The sequence below is a fragment of the Euprymna scolopes genome, chromosome 6 (genome assembly GCF_053919585.1).
Source record: "Euprymna scolopes isolate OS-2025 chromosome 6, ASM5391958v1, whole genome shotgun sequence".
NCBI classification, from domain to species: domain Eukaryota; kingdom Metazoa; phylum Mollusca; class Cephalopoda; order Sepiida; family Sepiolidae; genus Euprymna; species Euprymna scolopes.
Genome location: NC_136487.1, coordinates 84817293 through 84835090, shown reverse-complemented (window position 1 = coordinate 84835090; position 17798 = coordinate 84817293). Strand labels below are relative to the sequence as shown.

Sequence of the window (17798 nt, the reverse complement as noted above, 5' to 3'; positions counted from 1 at the left end):
CAGCATTTTCTCAATATTTAAAGGAAAAAAGTAAAGATGCGATGGATTAATTACAACACATGTGTATGGCAAATATTTGATAGTATTGTGATTATAATGTAGATGCTTAAAGGTAAGTGATGTAAAGGTTTCAATGCACGTTTCGGGTTTTAAATCAGACGTTTTCCACCAGAAACCCAAGTATTTCTCAAATGTTTTTTCTGTTTTAATTTTGTATATATTTTTGTCTTTTTTTCTTATTCTTCAAGGTATTACCACAACTGTAAAGAATACATTAAATAAATCCTGTGTCCAGATTCTGTCTCCACAGCGTCGTGTCGATATATTGCGTGATGCATTAGATGCCAAACAACAACGTCGTCCTTATTGCATCACTTTTTGCGGTGTGAACGGAGTAGGTAAATCTACTAACTTGGCTAAGGTGAGACTATTTGAAGCATTTTTCTGCCTTTCATTGAGTTGACTTTTGCAATTGTAGCTGAAGAGCAAATAAAATGACCATCACAAGGATTAAAATCACAATTTTCCATTCACCAATTAGAAGTTTATGCTTTTAATGTCTGCCATCTACTAGTAGAGCTGTAAAGCAGTTTCTCTTAACCAGGTTTTTTGTAGAGTGGAGACTTATTACTCAACACTTATCTGTTACACCATATGTCTAATATATATATATATATATATATATATATATATATATATATAGTATAACATAAGTGAGTAATGTCTAATATATATATATAGTATAACATAAGTGTTGAGTAATGTCTAATATATATATATATATATAGTATAACATAAGTGTTGAGTAATGATCATTTCTAAGTGACACTGTTCTGGAGATTGTAGATTCAATCATCAGTGTGGGTGATACTAAAAAACACAACTAAGAATTACTTAACACTTCTACCAAATCATGGCTGATATAACGTGGATTAAATAAAGGGTCCTGTTCAAAATTCTGTACAGATCCTAAAGTTTAATAAAAAGATGCACCACCTGAAAAAAGGTTGGAGGTTATATCAGCCGAAATGTGAGAATGACATCCAAGATCTAAAATAAGAATTAGTTATACATATAGATGCACGTTACAGATAGCAGGTCTGAAATGGGATAAATATTTATGTAAGAAATGGTTTGATCACTGCACTTGAAGTTGTTGCCTCTTCAAATGAGGTTTCATATTGAGGAATCAAATTCGAGTTCTTGAAGGACTAAAGTCCTTTTAGTTATGAGGTTCCATGCTATGATTATGACCCACTTTAGATTATTTTATTTTTTCAATTGATATTCATACCAGATGGTGAACCATGGTCAGTCACTTTATGTTCATAGATTGATAGCTGATAGTTTCAGGTAGTCTCTTTCTAGTATGGTCTGGATGTTGTCTGTGTATATTTCAGCAAAAGAGCAGAGAAAGGTTAGTTAGGCTTGTGTGCTTCTCAGCAACAGATAGACCGTAAGCGGATGGATTATTTGTGTTCAATTGGAAGATATATCTTGATTTGTACTAGTTCAGTTAGAGGAAATTGAGTATCATTGTAAAATCTGTTAAAATAAAACATTTGATTGAAACTGGAGTTTTGTTTGTAGGAAGAATCATTTTTTTTTTTTTTTTTTTTTTATGGACGTCACCACTTATCAAAGCCACTCAGGTATAAGGGTTATTACGCGTACAGTAATCAATGGGATAGTATCGTAGTAATCATTAGTATTGGAGATTTGATAAAGTGTCTTACTTAAGGGGGGGGAGGTCCATCAGGATTTGTTTATGTTTGACTTAAAGGCATCTAAGTTGTAGTCAGGTGGGAAACAGGCAGACGGAAGAGTTCCACTGGCATGCACTTCTGAGAAAGAAGCTTTGTTCATGGAATCTACATTTTAGTTTTGGCACAGTTAAAGAGTGGGGAAAATTTTTGACAGTGGTTTCAGCTAGATGGGTGTTTATCTTGAAAGATCGGCGGGGGGGGGGATTAGAGCTCAGACGAGCACTTGCCATGAAAGTAACGATAAAACAAAGATAGGCTCGCTACGTCTCTTCTGTGGGAGAGAGGTTGCAGGGAAGAGAAAAGGGCATCTCCCCACTAAGCCACAAAGTCTATTTTGTACTCTGTCAAGTTGTTGCAACAATGACAGAGACCACATGATTGACAGTAACTGGTGTCAGAATCGAGAACCGAATTCATATGTAGGCAACAAGTGCGCACATATTCACATTATTTATTCTTACAATGTTTAATTTTATTGACTCTTCATCCATTACTACCAAATGTTTCTTTCTTCTTCAAGCACATGGTCCTGGATATGACCTTAAACTATATCCGATGGTGAGGCCCCAGCTTGTGGGCTTTGGGGAGTGTGGAACCACCCCTTAATTGCCATTGTTCCCAGGTCCATTCTGACCCAGAGTGGTAGTACCTGTTAGGGTCCCAACTATGGTTAAATAGAAACTTTTTTGAAAAAAAAATCAAATATTCTATTAAAAACTTTTCCTTCAAAATCACTGGATCAGCATTAAATGACCTAGAAAGGGTTGATATGCCGTAAAACAATCAATCAATCTTCAAGCACAAAATGCTTATTCCTAGTTTTACTTGCAAGAGACATAGTAAAATTCCATTTGGAATATCTGATTTCATTATTGGAACTAATGCTAGAACATTCGTCTATTATTCTAGTAATTTTTTTTTTTTTTTTTTTTTTTTTTTTTTTTTTTTCAGCAAACTTTGCTTCCATGATGAAAAAAGAATTCATTTTTTTGTCTTATGTCCTTTCATTGTTTCTTCATCAATGATGTGGTTTTTTTTCTTTTTTTGCTAACTATCCGAAAACTGCTTGCTTTGTTTCCTTTCCTCTTTTTTTTTGCCTTTTCTCATTGATAAAATGGTGATTTGACTTTTCTCCTTGACACCCTTGTAACACTGTATTATCTTAATATTGTCTAGGTATGTTTCTGGCTTGTTGAAAATGGTCTGCGTGTTCTGATTGCTGCATGTGACACATTCCGTGCAGGTGCTGTTGAGCAACTGCGAACTCACACCCGCAAACTGAATGCCCTCCACACACCTGAAATGCATAACGGTGTGCAGATGGTCCAACTCTACGAGAAAGGCTATGGAAAAGATGCTGCCGGAATTGCTCAAGAAGCCATAAATTATGGTAAGGATATATTTTATATTTATTTATCAAATAGTTATCCATGGGCATATGTTTTGTTGCACTACAGCTCATCAGTGTGGCTAACTATGCCAAGATTCAAAGCCACAACCATAGAACCAACTTCTATGGTTATGGGTTTGAATCCTGATATAGTTAGCCACCATGCTGATGAGCTGTAGTGTAACTAAACATGTGTTCATGTGCAACTATTTTATCTATAAACAACGAAGGTATAGATTTGTGTGTATGTATACATATATTTGTACGCATCTCTAAATGTAAGCTGATAATGTATAAAGGGGGAAAACTCTCAAAAACATTCCATGGAAGCTAACTCTTACCATTAAAATTTATTGCTAAAAAAATAGCAAAAATATTACAACATATATATATATATGTTCTTTGTAAAAAAAACAATCCAGTTTCATTAAACATTTCCATAATGAGATGTAACGATTCTAGCTTTGCAATAATCTTTCTACAATCGCTTCCAGATTATTTGTCGTAGTTATGACATGAAACTGTATCCAGCAACAAGGCCACAATTTAAAAGCTTTGAATGTGAACTCCTCCTTCAGTAACCCCAAAGTCCACTCGAATTTGGAGTGGAAGGATCTGTGAGGATCTCATATTTGTGTAAAATGAAATCTGTCTTCGGTATGATATGAAACTGTATCCAGTAATAAGTCATAAATTTAGGAGCTTTGATAAGTACCAAGTCACCTCATATTTGCCACTATTCCCAGGTCGACTCTAATTCAAAGTGGTAGTACCTGTCAGAATAAATAGAATCCATTACATTTGTGGACTATTTATTTCCAAAATTCCTCTACAAACCATTCTTATACAAAATGCAGTTTGGACATAAAATTACCCAGTAAGGGTTGACATTCCATAAAACTTATTCAACTAGAACTAGAATTTTTTTTTCATATAATATTAGTTATCATTAGTTAAATTATTTAATTCCTTTCAAAAGTTAATTTATTATGTAACCGTTTCTGCATCTTTAGCTTCCAAGATTCCATAGAATTAAAATAAAATGTAATAAAGGTTAATGCTAGTTTATAATCCCTACCACACCGAGAAAAAACAAAAAGAAAAATCTTTATGGCATAGGTACCCATGACTGAAAGAAAATACTGTACATCAAAATCATATGAATTGATAAAGTAATTTTATTTTTATAAAGAAAATCATTTTTAAACGATTTGAGTTTTTTCCATGCCTCCCCCTCTTACCATATTGAGAATGGCTTTTTAAAATCTCAAAAAAAGTTTGAATTTGAAATAATCTTCCTCTTGAAAGATGTTGCCAAAATCATTGATTATAATATAAATCTCACCTATCTGTTTAAATGTATGTATGTTTGTATGTTTGCCTTAAACTTTCGATAGAGGCGACTGATTTTGACGATATTGTTATCATTTTGAAGCTCAACCCTTCAGACGATAAATATCGAAAAATTGGCTACAAACATTAATTCCTTCACCCTCAACTGGGCACTTTTCTACTGGGAGAGGTTGCTCTTTTTGCCGATATTTTCGAAAGTCATCTCCTCTTTTCGATTGACTAGCCTTAATTTAAACATTTGCCACTTCCCGTTTGGCGATGAGCATAACAGCAAAGGCGTTGCTTTTTTTTTTTTTTTTTTTTTTTTACTCCTTTGTGGTTCGAGCCTGCCTGCTACCAATTTTTTTAATGAAGTGGGAACTTTTTTTTTTTTTTTTTTTTTTTTTCTTAGTTCTTTTACTCCTTTGTGGTTCGAGCCTGCCTGCTACCAATTTTTTTAATGAAGTGGGAACTTTTTTTTTTTTTCTTAGTTCTTTTACTCCTTTGTGGTTCGAGCCTGCCTGCTACCAATTTTTTTTAATGAAGTGGGAACTTTTTTTTTTTTTCTTAGTTCTTTTACTCCTTTGTGGTTCGAGCCTGCCTGCTACCAATTTTTTTAATGAAGTAGGAACTTTTTTTTTTTTTTCTTAGTTCTTTTACTCCTTTGTGGTTCGAGCCTGCCTGCTACCAATTTTTTTAATGAAGTGGGAACTTTTTTTTTTTTTTCTTAGTTCTTTTACTCCTTTGTGGTTCGAGCCTGCCTGCTACCAATTTTTTTAATGAAGTGGGAACTTTTTTTTTTTTTTCTTAGTTCTTTTACTCCTTTGTGGTTCGAGCCTGCCTGCTACCAATTTTTTTTAATGAAGTGGGAACTTTTTTTTTTTTTCTTAGTTCTTTTACTCCTTTGTGGTTCGAGCCTGCCTGCTACCAATTTTTTTAATGAAGTGGGAACTTTTTTTTTTTTTTTAAGCTGACTTAAAAAAAGAAAACGAAAGTTGAATGGACATCTAAAGAAAAAAAAAATTTATCAACTACAGAGCAGATTGGATGGCAAATATCTGCACTCTCTCAGTCCAACAAACATCAACTTTTAAGGATACAATAATAAAAGAAATCAATTTATTTTCCACATAGAAAGTTTGAAGGATTCATTCACTGTACTTGGAGATTCAGTATTCAATAATTAATAATATTAAAATATTTTTGTTCAAATTTTACAGCACGTGACAGCCGTATAGATGTGGTTCTTGTTGACACTGCCGGCCGAATGCAGGACAATGCACCCTTAATGAAAGCTTTGGCTAAAGTAAGTTTTTTCTCTTTTCCAAGTATTTTTCTATTTTAAAACTGGTTAGAATTTTCTGTATTAAATGGCTATTTATTTCAAGTGTCGTTGATGATTGGTCAAAAACAAAATAATACAAACATGAATTTGAAAATTTTAGAAAACCAAATGTTATAAAATATTTTATTAAATGATTAAAACTTTTTTTTTTTTTTTTTTTTTTACCCAAGACTTTTTGTGTAAGACACCTTTTTCAGAAAAGACATTTAAAAAAAAATTTTTTTTTTTTTTTTGCTGGTGGTATTAACCTCTGAGTTGGCCTCTCATGGAGAGGGAAAAGTGTATGCCTAATGTAAGCCTGAAATTGACGTGCTTGTCTGGTTGGCGCAAATTAAAAAAATAATTTTAATCATGTAATAAAATATTTTATAACATCATTTGGTTTTGTAAAATTTTCAAATTAATGTTTCAATGTAATGTAAAGATATGACCAAGCTCCTTTTAATCAAATATACATTTATGGAAAACACGTTTATTTGCAGCTTATCAAAGTCAACCAACCGGATCTGGTTTTATTTGTCGGTGAAGCTCTTGTAGGCAATGAGGCTGTTGACCAACTTACCAAATTCAACCAAGCTTTAGCTGATAACTCCAATATGACGAACCCAAGACTTATTGATGGAATTATCCTCACAAAATTCGATACAATTGATGACAAGGTAAACAAAATATTGTATGGTGTTTTCTTTTTTTTTTCTAGGTTACTAATTGTTGTACAAGGGAAGAAGGTTATCTTTTTAGTGAAATTCCGTATTAAAATTTGAGTTTCTTAAAAAAGAAATAAAGACTACTCCATCAATTTACACAATTTTTTAAATATGACATCTTCATTCCGTGAGTACATACATCATGAAGATTTCTTTTTTTTTTTTTTTTTTTTTTTTTTTAAGTGTAATTCTTAATTCATATATGAAAAAATTGCTTATTATTTTTGATGACTTAAAAAAAAAAAACACCTACTTTTAACTTTTTTTCCTTTTTTAATTTAGTGGGGGATTCTTTTCTGAAGTCATTTTAAATAGCAGCAGGGGTTGTCTTTCTTGCTATTTGCTTTCTAACTTCCCTTCACCATTTGAGAAGCTAGAAAATGAGATCTTTTTTTTTTTTTTTTTTTTTTTTTTTACTATCTATTTTGTGATGGGATGGATATGCTATATTTATATAAAAAAATATACAAATAAATACGTTGGTCTTTTTTATTATAAAATGGAGGATAAATAAATAAAAATAAATGCCTTTTCAACCTTGTAAGGCTTAATAACCAAGTGTTTCATTCAATTCATATTTTCTTGTCATGAAAAAAAATGTATCATTTGAAACATTTCAAATACATGCATCATTCTAAATAACAAGACACGAAATAGACAAACATGTTGACATTTGATATGTGAGCAATATTTGTATTTTGTTTAATCTGCAGAATTAAACCTATTTTTATTCCCAAAAAATGAAATTGATTACAAAACAAAAATACATGGACAAAATATACAATATCTGTCATGGTTTGTGTCCTCGATCAACTGATGGTGAAAGGTATTTTTCTTAAAGCTTATTGCATATGTTGCATGCCAAGCTTGTATACAGTCTGGTACTCCATTAACTGAGATAGTTATGCCTTTCTATTGTCAAATATATATGATCATTTGCCAAGCCGTGCTATTATCAGAACCAGATCAGGCTGTTAATGAGTGTAACTGGAACTACTGCTATCCATGGAATAGAAAGATTTGTGGTCACGGTTTACTCCTCTAGATCAGTCGTGTCATTAACAGGGTAACACAGATAAAGATGTGGCTCCTTGCCATGCACAAATGGTCATTCACGATGGAAAGGCTATATTTTGCATATCACGTAGTGCTGGAATACATAGAAAACAGTCGATAACATCTCTGGAGGCCAACTCAAAACGATACTATCCTTCTGTAAACTCTTTATCTCTATCAACGTTACAACTGATGCCTAAGTATTGTATAAATATGCACTTATAGTTTTTTTTTTTTTTTTTTTTAAATCAGACATTGTAGTGTCAACAGCTAATTTTTATTTTCATATAATTTTACTTTTCTCTCTCTCTCTCTTCTTAAACAGGTTGGTGCAGCTATTTCCATGACTTACACAACTGGTCAACCTATTGTCTTCGTTGGTACTGGCCAAACTTACACTGACCTAAAAAATTTGAATGCCAAAGCTGTTGTCCATGCCCTCTTGAAAGCCTGAGATGCTTTTGGTTTATAATCCTCCTCCTCTTGTCAAAAATGACTTTTGAATTTTCAACCAATGAAAAGTCAAAGATAATCTTTTAAATATTTTCGGTATTGAAAATGTATTATAAACAAACTTTTAGAACATGCTAAGATGCAAAAAAAAAAAAAGAATTTTCTTTTAAGTTGAAATTTATAAGTATTTCAACTTTAAAAAAAAAAAAAGAAAAAAAAAATTCTTCTTTCTGCATCCTAGCATGTTTCAAAACAGTTTTTCTGTTTATTTTATATTTTCAGTTCATTCCAAGATGCTTCTACAAGCCGACACATTTTCAACTTGTTTTCTTTGTTGCTTTCTCTAATATTTTTACCCTCTTACTTTCTCTTAACCCTCTTACTTTCTCTTAACCCTCTTACTTTCTCTTAACCCTCTTTCTCTTAACCCTCTTACATTCTCTTAACCCTCTTACATTCTCTTAACCCTCTTACATTCTCTTAACCCTCTTACATTCTCTTAACCCTCTTACATTCTCTTAACCCTCTTACATTCTCTAAGCCCTCTTACTTTCCTTTCTTTAAAGGAAAAAACTCTACCTACTCCCCCTTTTTCAAAATACTCTATGCAAGTGTCTGTGTGTGATTAAATGAAAGTCAAATGTCAATATTTTTTAAAAAGAAAAAAATATTATTTTGGTGGATGGGCAAAAAATATTCTAGTTATGTTTTGTTTTAAATTTTTTTTCAAAAAGGAAAACCGTTTTTTCATAAAATATAAAGACAATTTTTATTTTATTTATTTTATTTTTCACCCATTTTTCTTGCAAAAAAAAATTGAGCTGGGCAATATTTAATCTCTTTCAGAGATTTTGAGTAATGCCAAACCTGTTAATAGTTTGTTCGGTATTCCTGTATCAAAAGGATTGAATAAACTGAAGTATTTTTCTTTGGAGTAGGGGTGGAGTCAGATGACAAAAATGTGTTTGATTTAGAGAGTATGCAAGCACTGAAAAAATGACTATTACGTAACTAATTGTTGGGATGATATATCTTTAGTCTAAATCTGCCATAAATCTTTGAATAAATATTGAAGAGTTTTAAATATTAAAATGGTTAATAAAAGCAGACTCATTTTTAGTAGATCTATTACATTGAATATATTGATCTCTTTAATGCACCTGAATATTTTGTTGCCTTTTTACTTTAAACATTTTGTATTGTCAACATTTATTCGAATCATTGTAGAAAAAGAGATATGTCAATTCAACAACTGCTTAAATACACTATGCAAATATGGGTGATTTTTCTTTTTATTCAATTTTTTTTATATATATTTTTTTTAAATATTTGCTTATACCATGAATAATTTTTGACATAGATTAATGTTTTAAAGAAAATCACATTTAAAAAAAGAAAAGGGTGCATGTATTTATTAACGTTTTAGATGGCTGATAAATCAAAAATGTATGATGTAACATATACCAAGTTATTGAATCGTTCAAGCAGAGTTCAGGTCTATTACAATTACTTCCACATGAACTCCCCCTCTCCAGGTATAGATAAAATAGCAATCTGTTGATGAATTGTTTGTAATAGGTTTGTTTTTGTTTTTTGTTTTTTTTTCATGAAAATTATCTAACAAAACAAAAAAATATACTTTTGATTCAACATAGGGATTATACCAAACATCAGTAAGCACGTTTAACTTGAGAACAATTTGATATCTTTTCATTAATATTTTCATTAAGCCATCACGGTTAACTTCTTTCCTAGAGACTTTATAGGACATTTTCTATTATATGCATTGCGGTGACTAGATTTCATCTAACAAAGTCCTATAGACATATTATACTGATGCAAGTGTTGACATCAATATACATGTCTATAACAGAATGTGTGTTGCCTTACGTAAGTGAAGGGAGATAATTCTATCAAAGCTAACAAAGATATTCTCTAATATTCGTTGTTTGTGTCTGTTGAAGTTCTTTATAGTGCAAATGTACAAATCTTGATAGTTTCATAAAAAAAATTATTTGATTTAAAAAAAAATAATAATAATCTTCAAATATCCTAATTGCAGTGAAAGTGTGCTGTGAATGCTGTTCTAAAACCTCTAAGGATACATATTGAATATTGACATGGTTACACCATGTTGTGTATGTATTGTATTATCTATATTAAATAATACCTGTGATGAATAATGTTTCAAAAATGCTTAACATTAGAAAGATTAGCAGAAAAAAATATAAACAATTTCTATTCCTCCAGAAATGGGATAATTCAGGGTAAATTATTTTGCAACTTAAATTCTTTATTTAACTATTTAGATTAAAAAAAAAAAAAGTTCATTATACACAAAATAACATTAGCAATATACAAATTTAAGATTTTTTTTGTCTACTGCAACTTTTGGAGTGCTGCTTCCATAAAATTTTATTTATTCTTAATGTTATCATTTTTTTTTTCTTAATTTGCAAAGATATTCACCTGTACAAATGTAACTCTGTTGATAAAATCTTTCTATACAAATATTTTTGATTTATACATAGATGACAAACAAAATAGATTAGATCTTACAATTCTAACCTGTTCATTAAAAAGGGATATTTGAAAACAAATCGGACTAAAATTAAGGAAATTTTGAAACCCTGTTCTGCTTAAAAATTCAGATTGTACTAATAGCTAAATTGTGACATATTTTTGAATGTTTAATTTACTTGTGTCTAGTTTTTGAGTTATATGATACTAGTTATATTTACCTGCCTTACCCAAGATGTGAGGAAGACCTTTTAGTTTTTAATTTTTATTTATTTACACATTTTTAAACTTAAGGTATACAACTCTTATAATATTTGTAATGGTTATCCTTATTGGTAATTATTTAGAAAGAGTTTCATATTAGTTGTCATCTGGGCCAAACTAGGTAATTTTTAAATTTATTCTACCTAAGTACAATATCATATTGCCAATAACATTGTACAGCAATAACAAATGAAAATTGGCTATTTAAAATGATAAAATGAAAGTTTGTCATCTTAAATGCTATTTGAGTCTGACTTCGAAAATCCAACAAAATAATTTGTAATGTTAGATATTACACATTAACAAATGGGTTTTCTGTTGAATTCAATGTTGCTACTTTGAAAATGTTTCATGAAATAAAATGTTAGATATTTATAATGCACATACATACACTTGATTCAGGTCACAATATTTTTTTTTTTTAAATCCTTTTGTATCTTATAACTCTTAGTTTGTGGATAATTCTGTTTTGGCTTTCCACAGATTTTCCAAGAAATTGTCTAGTAAGAATTGTTATTAGTTCCTAAATATGTTATTAGTGTCAATAACATGGTGCAACAATAACAAATGAAAATTGGCTCATCAAGAGCAAAAGTGGTTATTTCGGCTTAAATGCTATTTAGGTTCAACTTTTAAAATTTTACAAGATAACTTTACATGTTAGATACAAATACAAAAATTGTCTAACTACTTCTAGGTTATTAGATCTACAAATATTAAATTTGATAGGAAGGATCCTCTGTACAGATTAATTTAAGGAAGTCATACTTTTTTCCCCCCTGAATATGCATCTTCTCACAACAGATTTTTTACTTCTGATTTTAATGAGATTTAGTCACATGCACAATTAGATATTAGATTCCTTAGATTTCGAACTTTGATTGTTTCATTCAGCCTCTAATAGTCTAAACATCATCTTAAATTAAAGTCTTTCTCATTCCATAACTTTGTTCATGTAAGTTCTATTTTAACATTGTTCTCACCAGAGCAGTATGCTTTCATTTGCTTTTCATTGCTTTATATTGCTTTTTATTTGTTTTGGGGTTGGTTCCTTTTGAAAACTCCTTCTGCTATTAAAGGAATACATCTTAAAAAGTATAAAAAGCTTATCTATATTTCAATATTTTAAAAGGAGAAATATTCTTTAGATGCCTCTGTCAGATTTGCTTTTAAAAGTAATTCAGTGTCTTTTGAGAGCAGTGTATTCTAGGAATATGAATAATTATTCTACTTATGCAGAATAATTAATTATAAATAATCTAGAATTATATTTAACAGCTTTATTTAGCATTAAATAAACCAAAGATGGTTGACATGCCATAAACAAAATCAAGCCATCTTTAGATGTATTTATTCAATTTATGTATCAAATGTCATGGACCAACAGACAAGCCATTTAAAACAATGCTTGGACATCTCTCTAAAAATTAAAAAAAAAAAAAAAAAACTTCTGTATTTAGTTAAATATCAAAATCATGTAGATTTTTATATTTATTTCCTGCTTATATAGTTTAGCCCAACTGGAGTGCCTAATAATTCATCAGTTTTCGAAAATTATAACTTTATTAATTATTTTATTTTGATTTTTAATTATTCACATAGCTTTATCATAATTTCATCTTTTTTTTTTCCCCCCCATTTTTAAAAATTTATTCTGCTGCATTGGTGCTAACTGGGAAGAGGCTTTGCTCTCTTTTCCTCTCTCTCTCTCTCATTTCTTTTTAGTTTTTTTTAATTTAAAAATTATAAAATCTATTGTTTACACCCAATTTGACAAACTAAAAATATGAAAGTTTCATATTTACATTCATTCTAAAAAAAATCTATTGAAATATTTGTTTTGTTTCTAAATTTTTGAGATGAGGATTGGTTATTCATCTTATTAGGTTATTTGGACTACTGTTCTCACTTTGCATCATTTTCATAATGTTTTAGTTCATATAATCTGCAACCTTTTTTAGGTGTATCTTAAACTCCGGAATTTGCACAGAATTTTGAATGGAATACTTTATTTAATTCACAGGAGTTGCATTCTCTCGTTCTATCAACCATGACTGGATAGAAGTCCTAAGTTAGAAAATACATTTGCGAATTACTTGGAACTTCTATCCAATCATGGCTGATAAAACCAGAACATACTACCTATGTGTATTAAAGAGTTCCATTCAAAATTTCATGCCGATTCTAGAGTTTGACCAGATACATGTGGAGATGGTCGGCGGTTACATTGTTTGAAAATGACACTCAAGATGCGAACTATAGTCTGAAGACTAAATAATACAAATGTGTGTTGTGCGTGTGTTTTTTGGGGGGTTTTTTTATGCAATTTCCACATTCTTACAGATTTATCTTTTATAGTTTTATCTAAAAGAAACACTAAAAAAAATTTTTTTTCTGTTTTAAGATTAAAAATTCCTTCTTTTCAAGTATTCTTTAAAAACAAAAAATAAAACTAATTGTTTTAGTTTTCAATTGGCAATTTGCAATTTTTTTTTAAAATGAAAAACTCAATTGGCTTAGAGAAAAATGTAGTATTTGTTCTGATGTTATATACTTCATCTTATGTTTTCAGTCAGTGAAGTTCTAGACTGAGGCTATTTTTATTTTTACCCCAATCCAGAGTTCCTGTTGTGGAACTGGGTTTTCTCCGCATTAAAACGGACCTTATGTCTTTAAGTCTGCCTAAGATCAAGGTGTATTTGTTCTCTTACCAGTCAGGAAATGAAGAAATTTTAGACTGTAATGTTTATTTTTGTATCAATCTAAAATACTCCTTTTTGAGGTAATTAAACCTATCTAACTCTGCTGGAGAGGCGGCGGGTATCCAAATAGAAGTCTTTTTATTATTAATTTCTCCTGACTGCAACTTTTCAATAAATTTTCATTATTCTTTGAAAAAACAAAATCAAGATTGTTTTTTCTTCATATCTGTTAATCTCAAGAACTCACTGTTGTAAGCGAAATAAAATAAAAATCAAGCCCAACTGCATTTATTATATATCTGAATTTTATTTACACAACTGAAAGTTGCTAATTGAAATGTGTAATTTATTGTAACAAGTATATAAGGTTAGATTTAGTCTATTGACTACTTCAGTTGTCCGACTACCTGGGTTGAGTAAGAGTTTCCTGTCAAGTCTATCTTGAAAACGATCAAAAAATGCTTCAGAACACTCTTTCTCTAACATGTGATTTAAACTCCTTTGAATTTTATGATTTTCATTAAAATAGTGATGACTTTGTGTCAACTGAATAGCTTGCTAGTGATCAAGATAATATATGAAGTAAGACTAACTAGCTCAAGCTTCCTGATGCAAGGGGAAAGTTTTTAGTGAATATTAAATTCTCAAGCAATCTCCAGTAGCATATATATTCCAATAAAGAGAGATAGTTTTAACTATGCTAGTTTTTGCAGAGACCTATCACCACCTGTATACATATACAGCACCTGGTATTCCCAAATGATCACCCGTTTAGTACTGACATATTTTATCGTTTAACTTCAGCAAATTAATGAGGGCCAGTGTGTCAATGTGAACATGCTGTACATCTATAATTTAGTCTGATATAACAAACAATTATTTTATAAAATAGCACCTTAAATTGTACATATTTTACACTTAATTTTGAGCAAGTGTAAATTGAGTATTGTAGTTGTGCTGGTTTCTGTAAGGCATGTGTTTAACATGACACTATATGTGACGTCACTTGAATCTGCAACACTTTTCTTAAACGAAACCAATTCTTATTTTCGATTGTCTGAGATGTCAAATTTAAACTTAGTTCTTTTTTTTTTTTTTTTCAACCTGATGAGCTCAAGTCACCATTCATTTAATACAAAATTCCAATTTTATCAAAATGGCAGCTTAGCTTAAATGTTCTTTTGCTTTTTTTAATAGATTTTTCTTTATTATTTATTAAATTAATTTCAACTTCTATAACTTATAGTTATCTAATATAATAATACAATCAATCTACATCTTAGTCTTTTTTCTTCATGAGATATTTGGGTTTCACCGTGATTTAATCTATATAAACTCGTTTCTACAAATTAAAAAAAAAAATAATTCTAACTTTTTTAAAAAAACTTTTCTTCATACCTCACATGTTTGTTTTTGTGTAGATTTTTATCAGACGACAACCAAATTGCTGACTGGTTGAAATTCCAATATTAGCCCAGAATTTATAAATATTACTTACACTGTGCATGCATTTTGCATTTGAATAACACTTAAGCAGAATGTTGTTGAAAACTTTAAAAGAAAGTTGAAGAAATGGATTATAAAACAATTTCAAACCAACCAAGACAAATCCATTTTCTTCAGATAATTCTGATCTATTAATTTTTTTTTTTTTTTTTTTTTTTTTTTCTGTAAATAGAATAACTTCATAGTTTTAAAATACAAAAATCTTTACATGTGCTTCATTAATATAAATGATTGCATATATTTTAATTTTCAAATATATATTTTTTATATAACCCTAACCATCAGTATATGTGTACACTATCTGCTGTTATGCATAAAATCTACTCGCAAAAATTTCAAAATTAGTGTAATGGTTTTGGGGATTATATTTAACTCCTGTGTTCTAAAACTCTAAAATTCTAAAACATGATTGAACTTATGGTTCTCTTCAAAACTTGCAATGGCTATTTGAGTCAAATGTTTTTTTTCTGGCAGACATACAAACATTTCTTATCTTGTAATCAAACTGTTGCAATATGATCTTTTTTTTTTCTTTTTTTTTTTTAGGTAATTTTAAATTATTATTAGATGAATTCTAAGTAAAATACAAGGGGGAAAAATAGGTTTTAGTTACACTAACACACAATCTGAATTTTTGTATATTGTGACTTTTCAACATTTTTATTTTTTCTAAATGAATCCCAGTGTGAAACTACTGCTAATTTTTTTTTTTTTTTTTTTTTTTTTTAAGTTTCAAAAGTTTATAAAATACTACTAAATTTGAGTGAAATAATATTTTAGTAAACTTTTTTATTTTACTTCAATGTTCTCAAATAAAGAAATGCTCTGTTTGTGGCTTACACTTGTCTCAACATGAGATACATACATATCAGAGTGTTTTATTAAATTCAATTGTTTACTTCTCAAACAGTGAGTTAGTAAAAACTTGAATAACATTAATTTTCCTCTCTCCAATTGATCAGTTAACTATATATCATCTTTCTTATGGTCTCTTGGTCTTACTGGATTCCAGAACAAGAATTCATCTAGTCTGGTGGAGTATCCAGCTTAATTATGTTACTAGAAGTAACATCACTTGGGAGAAGCAGCACCATTCCTCATATAAGCCAGCATGGTGTAACCCTACCACAGTGATCTTATTTGGGCTTTGAATACTGGTATTTTGAGTATTTAGTCAGTGTTTATTTGTTGGAAGTATCTTAATGTTCGGTTGTTCTGACAAACTCCTGTTCCTCGATACCTTAGACACTCGAGGACAGTCTAGTAGGCATTCAAATTCTATCTTAAAACTTTATAATAGCTGAAAAAGTGAAGATTGAAAAGATTATTTAAAAAAATATTTTTATTAGCAAAGGTGGATAATTTGTAAAGATTTTTTTTTTTTTTTTTTTTTACCATCTGAAATTGCAAATTTTCTTATTTGTCTGTTTTGTCTCTAATTTTATTCACCCCTTCCCATTACAATCCCTTAATTTTCTTTCGGAAATCTAACCAAAGGTCGAGAAAGAATATTGTTTTTACTCCAATTTTTTTTTTTATATATATATATATAATATAAAAGCACTTTAATTCTTATTTATCTATTATATTATTGATATTTTGAGTTGTTTTCCTTCAATTTGGATTTTTTTTTATTCATGCTCAAATATCCTTTTTATCATATTGTACAAAAATAGTGTTATTGTGGTTTAAAATGGATGAGAAAAAGAAAAGAATGAGTGTTTGAAAGAATGAGTGACTTTACCACATGTATATTCGTTTACTTATTTGTTTTTATTTTATTAAAGTTGTCACAGTAGTTGGTTTTATGATTATTATAACTCATTATGTTCATTAATATAAAGTTCCCTTCCCACCATGTTTCTTTTTTTTTTTTTTTTTTTTTTAATAAAAAAAACAAATACTGTATATAATTTTTGACAAAAAAAAAGATATAAAATGAGTTTAAGAATTATAAAAAAAAATAAATAAAATAAAATTATAAAAAAAAAATCCCGTCTTTTATTCTTCTCTCTTACATTTTTAAAGACCACAAGAACAAACTTGTTCACCACAACATAGTTTTTACTTTGATAGTTTGTTTGACTATTGAACTACGTTTCTCACCCCCACCACTCATTAAAAAAAAAATGTATCTGATGGTTTAGGATTTTAAAGTCAAAGTTTAAATTGAGTTTGGTGTAGTTTCAATTCTATCACAGGCTAATTTGTTATCCTGCTTGTTTTATGTACACCAATAGTTTTTATATTCTCTAAGCATGCAAAATGTATATTACCTCTTTATTTAAAAAAAAAACAACCAAAAAAAAAAACAATTTTAAACAAGTTTTTTTTTTAAGAAAAAAAACAAAATAAAATCCACTCACCCCCTTTAAAATCTATCAGTTATTACCATTATTTATCACATGAAAATTTTTTGCCTTTAATGCAATAACATTTTGAATCTTGTGAAAGAGAGAAGAATATGGAAGACATTTCCAAGATTTAAAAAAAAAAAAATATTTTTCAAAATTTGGAGAATGGGCTGATGCCCCTCCCCATTCTTGCTACTTGCTCCACTTTCACCCATTGACCGAGTGATTTACCAACCTTTGGGTTTGATGGAAAGTTTTTTTTTTTTTTTTTTCTCTGGGTGTTTTGTTTTTGACTGCTTCCTTCTAACTCAAGAACTACTTGCTATCCTCTCCAGTTTTGGAATGGATCATTGGATCTTACATTATTAGGCTCAGTAGCAATACCTGGGGTGAACATGATAAA

At 29.7% G+C, this 17798-nt stretch overlaps 1 protein-coding gene across 2 annotated transcripts in view; it reads left to right on the top strand.

The window, feature by feature from the left end:
- The window catches only part of LOC145277756 (signal recognition particle receptor subunit alpha-like), a 69195-nt gene that overhangs the window by 35077 nt on the left and 16320 nt on the right, over positions 1–17798 (top strand). The window contains exons 10-14 of one of the 2 annotated variants that reach the window (XM_080129472.1): positions 249–421; positions 2943–3156; positions 5709–5794; positions 6316–6492; positions 7922–8533. In XM_080129472.1, coding sequence (XP_079985598.1) covers positions 249–421; positions 2943–3156; positions 5709–5794; positions 6316–6492; positions 7922–8050 — 779 coding nt within the window. In that variant the 3' untranslated portion in view covers positions 8051–8533. Of the gene's footprint in view, positions 1–248; positions 422–2942; positions 3157–5708; positions 5795–6315; positions 6493–7921; positions 8534–17798 lie in introns of those variants that run through there. The other variant, XM_080129473.1, reaches the window with a different exon arrangement.